Source organism: Loa loa, assembly GCF_000183805.2.
Source record: "Loa loa unplaced genomic scaffold supercont3.2, whole genome shotgun sequence".
Lineage (NCBI taxonomy): Eukaryota > Metazoa > Nematoda > Chromadorea > Rhabditida > Onchocercidae > Loa > Loa loa.
This window is the reverse complement of record NW_018108182.1, coordinates 205,709-214,846: the sequence shown is the minus strand read 5'-3', so window position 1 is coordinate 214,846 and position 9,138 is coordinate 205,709. Positions and strand designations below refer to the sequence as shown.

General features: G+C 35.3%; 3 protein-coding genes across 4 annotated transcripts in view; 1 reads left to right on the top strand and 2 right to left on the bottom strand.

The window, feature by feature from the left end:
* Positions 1–4,707, top strand: part of LOAG_10083 — a 10,153-nt gene extending 5,446 nt beyond the window's left edge. Inside the window, exons 3-7 of one of the 2 annotated variants that reach the window (XM_020448082.1) lie at positions 2,053–2,106; positions 2,391–2,602; positions 3,031–3,162; positions 3,499–3,665; positions 3,994–4,707. In XM_020448082.1, the coding sequence (XP_020301742.1) occupies positions 2,450–2,602; positions 3,031–3,162; positions 3,499–3,665; positions 3,994–4,117 (576 nt within the window). In that variant the 5' untranslated portion in view covers positions 2,053–2,106; positions 2,391–2,449 and the 3' untranslated portion in view covers positions 4,118–4,707. Of the gene's footprint in view, positions 1–1,842; positions 2,107–2,390; positions 2,603–3,030; positions 3,163–3,498; positions 3,666–3,993 lie in introns of those variants that run through there. The other variant, XM_020448083.1, reaches the window with a different exon arrangement.
* On the bottom strand, positions 4,229–7,321 carry LOAG_10082 (hypothetical protein). The gene is made up of 6 exons (XM_003145609.2): positions 7,163–7,321; positions 6,861–6,982; positions 6,235–6,379; positions 5,520–5,586; positions 5,081–5,150; positions 4,229–4,943 (listed from the first exon to the last, which is right to left on the bottom strand). The coding sequence occupies exons 1-6, from the start codon at positions 7,285–7,287 to the stop codon at positions 4,864–4,866; spliced, it is 609 nt and encodes a 202-aa protein (XP_003145657.1). The 5' UTR covers positions 7,288–7,321; the 3' UTR covers positions 4,229–4,863.
* Positions 7,322–7,525: 204 nt separating this feature from the next.
* LOAG_16380 (ribosomal protein L29e) overlaps positions 7,526–9,138 on the bottom strand; it is a 1,865-nt gene continuing 252 nt past the window's right edge. Inside the window, exon 2 of the mRNA XM_020449034.1 lies at positions 7,526–7,853. Coding sequence (XP_020307487.1) covers positions 7,705–7,853 — 149 coding nt within the window. The 3' untranslated portion in view covers positions 7,526–7,704. The remainder of the gene's footprint in view (positions 7,854–9,138) is intronic.

Sequence of the window (9,138 nt, the reverse complement as noted above, 5' to 3'; positions counted from 1 at the left end):
AAATAGACTTATTATTTTCTGCCGTATGTGCTGGTGGATAAGGGCCGTAATTCATTCTATGAGGTATTGTCATGTCCTTTTTGTATGAAATATGATGCAGGTCAGATGTCATTGACCCAATCAATATTAACTCAATCTTTTTTTTTTTTCATTGACCCAATCAATATTAACTCAATCTTCTTTTTTTTTTTCATTGACCCAATCAATATTAACTCTTACTCTATAAAGCTTTGTGAGGACTTCAGTCAAATTTGATGGAAGGGAAAAAGATATCGTTTGTTTTATCAAGCCGTTTATCCCCAAATACTTCACTTGATACCTTTCTCCTATGATTTCTTTATTTCGGAGGGTAGTGTCTACTTACAGCAATTTAATAGAATAACTCTTGACATTTCAAGGTCAGCGAAATTTTAGACAACGGTAGTTTACAACAAGCGCAAACAACCTTATCGGATAGCAGCGGATAGCGACATCAGCAGCGATCTTCGAAACATTGATAAGATTAAAGTGAATTTCTGTACAGTAAAAATATTTTCTATGAAACGATGAATACCATTATCGAAGCAGATGGTGTGAGCAGAAGCCATTTAAGTATGGCACGAGCATTTAGTTGAGCTCTGTTTACTTGAACCAGCCAACAGTATCTCTTGTAGTATCCCATAGGTTGCAATTCATACGTCGGAATTTTCATATTGGGACTGTACAACACTGATACAGTTTGATGACTTACAACTTCTATAGCAACATTAATGACTTATTGCCTCATATAGATTCATCTTTTGTTTATTATGTTTTCCATGCTGATTACTCTTCTAACTACAAATGCAAATGAAAGCATTCCGTTGACAAGTATGGAATTTAAAGTCTCGGACTGAGTTATGCTTTATTAGGGAACTGTTAACATAATGAGGGAATGATTGCGATCATTAATATATTTTTCAGATACCATCGTTGATATTAAATTTACTGCTGTTACTTCATTTCAAATAAATTGCCAACAGAGACGAGGAGGCATAATCTTAAAGGTTACATGGCTGCTATCAAGGTCAACATTAAATATCCGTTCTCTTCCTTCTTATCCATTCCTCATCTGTAACATTTTTCTCACCTTCCTTCATCACTCCCTTCTCTTTCTCTCTTTCATTCGCATAAGAATGGTACTGCTGGACCATTACACCAGTGGAGGAATGGATTGTCGCGTACTGTTCGGATATTTAGTTCCTTTCAACGCGGGCTACTACTTATGTGTATATCTTTGTGTGATAGGTAGTATCACAGTTCAGATTTTTTACATGGGAAAAATTGCACTTTGGCGTTTGAATAATAAACTTAGCAGAGCTCTGCCATTTCCTAAATTTTTTCATAATTGGTAAGGGAGGTACAGAGAAAGAGGAAGTGAACTGTTTTCATTCTTACGCCACCATTTTTATATAATATTCACTGCTCTCAGTATGTGAATGACTCTTATTGCTGTCCTAAGCAAGAAAACATTGAATATTCATATTTTTCATATCATTTCTGAGATTTCTTCCAATAATTTTTGTTTTCCTGTCCAGAATAGATTGTTTCAATGAGAAATATTTTGAGAGCTGAAAGTCAGCATATCAAATATGCTATTGCAGTGTAGTGCCTTCTAGCTACTCTCAAATATGGAACCTCTAAATTAATGGTAATCAAATTAACGTAGTTGAAATATATGTAATATATAAAGTCTCATCTTCTTTTTTCTATCCCAACTTTTTAAAAAATTAAGCCACATATGCTTTTATGGGTTAATTTCTTAAGATGCATTATATATCTTTAATGTGATGGTTTTAAGTCACTGAACATTTTGTAGAACTCATAAATTTCAGCTATCATTGATGTTGAATCTTCCCTCTTTTATGCATTACATTATTCTAATGTTCTTTAGTCTTTGCAGCTATCATGTAATGCAGTCTCATTGAGATGCATTTTCTTATGGTGAATTCGTTGACGTTGCTCTTGAACATGTTATTTCTGTGGAAGAAAGTGGACATTAAGCCTGTCAGTTCTGTGCAGCTTTATTTTCAGGTATATTTACTGGTGGAGTCATTTACTCGGTAATTGTGTGGCTACGAAAATAAGGTGCATTATTATTATTAAAGGAAGCAAAATCAGACAGACCAGAGACTTGTCGGATACCCTTCCCAAAAACAATCTTAGAAGAAAGAAGGAAACCAAGAAGCAAGAAAAACTAAGTTTCCAGGAAGGTTCTGAACGGCGCCTTATTTCAGTTTGCTCTTCGGTTGCTTCCTCACGTACAAGTTGCATATCAGAATCTCCCCTTACTGCTAGCACGTTCTGCTTTCATCTGTCCTCACTGTCGTTATCCGTTATTATCAGGGTTCATTACAACTAGTGCCTTACAGTTCGAAAGGAAAGAAGCAACGCTTTTTGTGTAATAGCAATTTGGTGCCCATTGTGAGTTATGATAGCGGGAGAAAGGAGAATGGAGTCATCAACTGCCAGACGACCAACTCCAGCATATTTCAAGCCAGCGCCTAGCGAAATTCAGTATGGTAGAATGAGGTTTTTAATCACTGACCGACCATCTGATTTAACAATCAACACTTACATCGAAGTTATTCTTTTTTCCAAATATTTTAAATACAACAATTCATTCAAATTATAAGTTACTACTACGTTCAACTTTGTGCAACACTCAAAGTATATTTTTACTATTGAGCAGCAGCGGTAGGTTCAGAAAAGGTAATTCCCATCAGGGCAAAGTGTGTGCTTTGATTTATGTGATGATCGTCGTAATTATTGCTAAAAAATAGTTTTCTTCATATTGAATTGCTCAGAAGTGCAATAACTTACGATTTATTTTATCAGTATAATCGTATTCTGAGCGAAAAAGATTAGGTAACGGAACATGATTGGTCCTTTCTTTTATTTAGTACTTCTAACTTGCTATTTTCATTTTCACTGGTGGAAGATGAATTAAGAACCGGAAGTTCTTGGAAAGTTGGAATTAAACTTCTTTTGACTACATTTTCGAAATTTTAGGAACTTGAAAAGCATAATGCTCGAGCAGTAGTTAGGGTATGTGAACCAACATACGCAACGACACCACTGATCGTGAATGGTATTGATGTACTCGATTGGGAATTCGATGATGGTAGTGCACCACCTCCTGAGGTTGCTTCTTATTTACCGTAAAGAAGATACTAATTGAATCATTTATTTTCTTTCGTGAATATGACTTGTTCATCGTGGAATTGGTGTGACTCTGTGAAACTGATTCTACTTCTGATCAAGTGTAGACTTCTTTGGATGGAGTATTTAAATTTACTTTATGTTCTGAAATATCTCTTCCACATGTCGCAGACAAAATGCTGATTCGAGGCGATGCTCATCAGTGCTCATCAAATCATTCATGAAGTTATAGTGAATTCATGGCATCGCATATATGAATTTAACAGTGGATCCAAAACGATTTATTTCTTGTAGTTCAGTGAAGATGTTCGTTTTCAGTTGATCACGAAGTGGTTATCTTTAGCAAAAGAAAGTTTCAAACTGTATCCAAATCAATGTATTGCTGTGCACTGCGTAGCAGGATTGGGTCGAGCTCCAGTACTTGTAGCTATCGCGCTTATGGAAGCCGGTATGAAATACGAAGATGCTGTTGATCTCATCAGGCGGTATGTTACTCCTTCCCATTGTTTAGCAAATATGAAAATGAAGCATAAGGGGCGTTAAGTGGGATAGATCAGAAGTTGTGTAGTGGAAAGAATTAATTCATGAAAGATTTGACAAAAAAGGGGTTTCGGTCCATCAACTTTCTCAATCATACTTCGCAGAATAGTGTACTGCTACTGCTAATGTGATAAATGCCGTTCTTGGCGTTATAAATTCCAGTCATAGCAAACTTCAGTCTTCAATTTTCAAGCGATTAGTAAAATTTTTAAAAGATTTTCACATGTCTTAGGTCATGAACGGCGTTATAGTTTGATAAAAATGCTGTTTCAGACATCGAAGAGGTGCTCTTAATCAAAAACAACTGAATTTCCTTCAAAAATATAAACCAACGGGACAACTACGAAAATTGCGGTATAGCGTGGACGGAAAGCCAGCGAGATGTTCTCTGATGTAGATTACCATCCATGTGATATATCTTATCCAAACACATTATTTCACCTCATTTCTACGTTTGAAATCAAATTCTAGTCCTTGAGAGAAATTTCTTTTCAACGTAAAATCTTGGCTGCAAGCCATTCAGATTACAAACGATTAGTGAATTTTCTTCAAAGGACCATTGTGGGATAAGGATTACATGTATATAATATTAAAAAAAGTCATTAGATCATGAAAAAATGAAGGTAGGAAAGCATTCCCAAGAAAATAAAGTAATTTCCGCTCTCTATATGGAAAAGTAGCGCTGATCAGTAATGATTCCCGTGTTTCTCTGGTGAATGCTCGAAAAAGCAAAGGTTTTCCGCAGATTGAGAAACACTGCGTCGATGCCATCATTTTTATCTGCTACGGTTATTCTTTGGCTTTTTGCCCTCGGTATTATCCACTGTAGTGGAAACAGTGGAAGTTTACTAACATTTTATGCGTGAATCTATCCTGATAGATCCACGCATAAAACCATTCACAACTTCATTTGTAAAATTTTTAATGCCTTCCTCTGAGAAGTCAAAAAACTCTTATCGTTACTGATTTCGATTCGTTCATCTGGGCATATTTGTGTTTATTAGTGCCATATTGGTGCAAAATATATTTCTTCAAGCATTCATTGCATTTACACATGACATATGGTAAGCTTTTTTTTGAACAAACATTATTAAATGAATTATTGAAAAACCCGTACCGAAACAATGTGAAAGTGAGATCAAATTAAGCTTTCTCCTTCTTAGTGTTCGTGCTCGTACCATCCAAGGTCTCATCGTTATTCGTTATTTCATCGTTCTCTTCGTCTGCAAATACAGATGCATGCTTCTAGTTGAAATTTCGATAGAAAATGAACGAAAAGTCTCGGGAAAGAAAGATTCGAAAAACATTAGGAAAGAGGAGAGGGATAAACTGGTATTTTCTGGAGGAACTGAAAACATACCTTTTAAAAATCTGCAGAAATTTGCCAATATAATATTGAGAGCATGCAGGTGATTGCGTCGATCAGCTAGCTGAAAAATGCCTGATGTAACGATTAACAAAGAGTGATACCGTTACGACATTATCAGTATGAACACAAATAGATTTATACACAAATTATGTTGAAATATACATGGAAATGGTCTACCATGTATTATTTCTGCCTCATAGACTAATAAGCGATTTATACACAAATATTGGATTTCCAAATGGTTGAAATATTCTGCTGATGCAACGGATAAAATCATAATTCGTTATTGCTAGTGAGAAAAGATAGATAATTCTGTATGAACGAAAATGAAATTTTGCAGCTTAGAAGTGCTGCCAGAAATATTTTTAAAGATAACGTTTTTAATTGGTATCGACAACATTCAATAAGAGAAAATCAAAGATAAACGAACCTTCGCTTCTAAATTCCGTTGCTTCTCATGAAGTTCTTCAAGTTCCTTCTTGATTATCTCTAATTTCCTGCGATTTCAATCAGTATTAGAGAGACAATAGCACAATCATTTAAAGTATTCATTACCAGCATAAAAAACCCATTTAGGATGGAAGCATTATCATCCCATCTCTCAATATATTCTAGAGTTAAAATGAGAGTTTAGAACTCTACAGATGTAACAAATTTGAAAAAACTATTGAATTTGCAGTTCACTTTCTAATGCTTCATTGTGCAGAAAGACCCCTTGGACTAAAGGATGTTCAGTTATTGAAGTTAATTCACCATTTATTTTTAGTTATCTTTACTGAAGGTTGTACTTCTTGTGCAATGAAAATAAAGAATTTTGTTCAATAAGCGAAATGCATGAATTTCGTCCAACATGAAGTAGTTTTGTACTGTGCATATTAAAGCGCGAAAAAAAACGAAAGAGTTTTGACAAAATACTCCGGAAATAAAGTAGTGCTTGACGATTGGCAGTCTGCACTTAAGTTCCGACTAGAATTTCCAGAATGAAGGTGAGACCTTCACTTCTCAAAGGAAACTGAAGCGCTTCTAAAAACCACCACCATATCATTGGTATGGAATTTTGCGAGCCGCTTCTTGAGGTCTCTTTTTTTTTCGAAATGCGATTCAAAGGAAATTTCCTCGGTTACAAAAATGAAATAAGAAAAAACCTGGTGGTTTCTGGCCTAGACGGCACTTTTTGAATCATTTTGGCCAATAATTCATATTCTTCTTTATTTTTCCTCATTCCCTTCGCAATAGATAAATCTTTTTTTGCAGTAGACATCTTTTCATTCGCTTTTACAATTTCTTGTTCTATAATAATTTAAAAATTTTTAATCATTACGCCATAAACAAACTAAATTGCTGATTTTCTTTTGGTGTTAAACAGTACTGAAGATGTTGCTGCAGAATGCCATGTATACAATAACAAATGGTGATATGGGAATGTTTGATTTTGATTAAATTTAGAGGCACAGTGGAAGAGCTGACCTTACTATCTTCAGCTCCAGGTCACAGAATGACTGGCCTTTTATCCCTTTAATTTCATGGGAACAAAAAGATGCTGTTGTATAATCAGTTGAAAGATTATAATAAAGGATGTATGATCACAAATATATGAAAAGACCTGCGAAAAAGTGTACAATAATTCGAGAATGACATTATTAAATGTGGATTTTATTAGGAAATGTTTATGCAGGAAAACAAGACAGCTCTGGTGACATTTGGTTTAAAAGCAGTTAAGCATTTCATTTCCGACGTTGTTAAGTCCGTGAACTTAATACAATAAAATTACCTATATGATTGGTGAGCATAGCGTATTCCTGTATTTGTCGCTCATTCATTGCAGAAATCAACACCTGTTTCTTCATAGCGGTTTCTACCCCATCTATCACTTTCATAATACGTGGTAGTAAGCTAAACAAAATTATAAAATCAGGACTTTAAGTTGCACGTCATCGAACACCCTTTTAACCCGAAAACTTCTTACCTTTTCAGAGAGTTTCCCGGACTTTAACAAGGACTTCTAGCATTCTCCGAAATTATATAGAAGAGATGACAAAAGAGGCCCCAGAACTATTACGCAAATGATACAACCTTTGCGACACCTCTGGCTCCTTGGTAAGTTTCAACAGTAATGTAAGAATGGTTACGAAACGACGATCATCACCACCACCATCTCCATCGGCCACCAACTTTCGGATAATGCACTCCTCATTCATCTTTACAGAAGTTATCAGTACGTCACGGAAATCTGTGCACAGAAAACAAAGTTCAGAATCCCAACTACATGATTTCAATAAAGATGGGGCAAGCCTCAGAATTAAAGTGGAAGTTTTAACCTCCACTGCACACGAAATGTGACTGTTTCAAAGGTATAAAAAGGAGGCGTAGCAAGCACAGGACAACCGAGGAACCGTAAGAAATACTGGCGCAATCAACGGGCATGTAAATGGCATAAATGCAACACCCCCACTAACTCAGGTAATAAAAACAGCTTTTTATGAAATAAACAGTTCCACAAGTAAAATTTGCAGAAAATTATGCACCACTTGCATAAAACGCAACATGCAATCAATGCTTAACAGTTTACTAGTACACAACAAAAAACAATCAAGCAATCACAAAATTAATTTATTTTAAGCTTTAGATTCTCTCCGCTGGTGATGCTGTTTGTTGTGCTTCTTGGCAAATCGAAGATTCCGCAGAAACTTCTGGTCAACTCCCTTCATGGACATGAAACGGTGTTTTTTCGGCTTTTTAATACCATTTCTGTGATCTTTTCTATCTAAAACAATAAGTGATGTACCTCAGGATATCCACAACTAGACACTCACAAAACCGCTCAAGATAAGCATACATTTGAGATGATACTTGTTTAAATGATCTGAAACAGTAATGAAAATCAGATGGCATGAAAAGTATGTCTCAAAGTGATTCTTCCCAGCCCACAATAACAAACTGTTGACAAACTCACCAGCACAACATAACTTACGAATATGGATGCAACTAATTCCAGTTCAAAATGAAGGATCACAAAGTCCGCTTTTACATCACGTTTATAGCATACTCCCACTTTACTGTTACCCAAAGCCTTCCAAGGTACAATCAACCGAAAAAATTTACTACTACGGAAACATCCGACAGCATCATCGATTACCCTTTGAAAAATAATGATGCAGTTTAAAGGAATGAGTTTTATTTCAGATTCCAAAAAGCCGTGATACTTTTCCGGACCATGATAGTCTCAGCCGATGCACTACCATAGACAAAGTCGACCGATACTTTCGTGGTGTAAACACGGCAAACAAAACCTCAAACACGACAAAACAAAACCTAGATCTAAGTGAATAAAATGAAGACATACTTTGATTATGACTTGTATGATTCTTCGACTTTGCCATACTGCTATCGATTCTTTAACTGATTGTATATCAAAGTAATTGGCCTGAAAACGAAATATATACTATATAAAAGTGTCCAAAAATGTTATTACCTAGACTTGTACCTCACCATATACCATGGAGTAAAAATCCATACTCTGAATGTACGCTGTTAGTAAAAACTGAGATATTTTTAGTTAAAAACAATATTGATATTCTAAAGTTGTGTAGTTTAAGTCATGTTGTAAGATGTTGTAAATTAACCCATGTTGGTTACGAAATTCATGTATGATGTCGGCATATTGCGAAAAATCTTAGGCTAATGTCGGGAGACTGCGAAAACTTCAGGGGAAATTGGACTTGTTGACGCAATCATCTATTTGTCAACGTGAAAATGAAAATGAAGAACAAACAGATGATGACAATTAACGGATAAGCTAACGTAGACGAAACGACGACAACAACGACAACGAGGACGTGTACATGCGTGATAAAAGCATAAAGCAATCAAATGAAAGTGTCATTTTTTGTATGACGCATTCTTTTTTTCTTTTTTTTATTCGTTCTTCTTAATTTTTTTTTTGTATGATGAAAAAAAAGGAATGAAAAGAGTAAGATTGTTAGAGAAGATGAAAAGAAGCATTTGAAGTGTACTTTATGAAGGGAAGCTAATTCACTTGGTAGCTATGT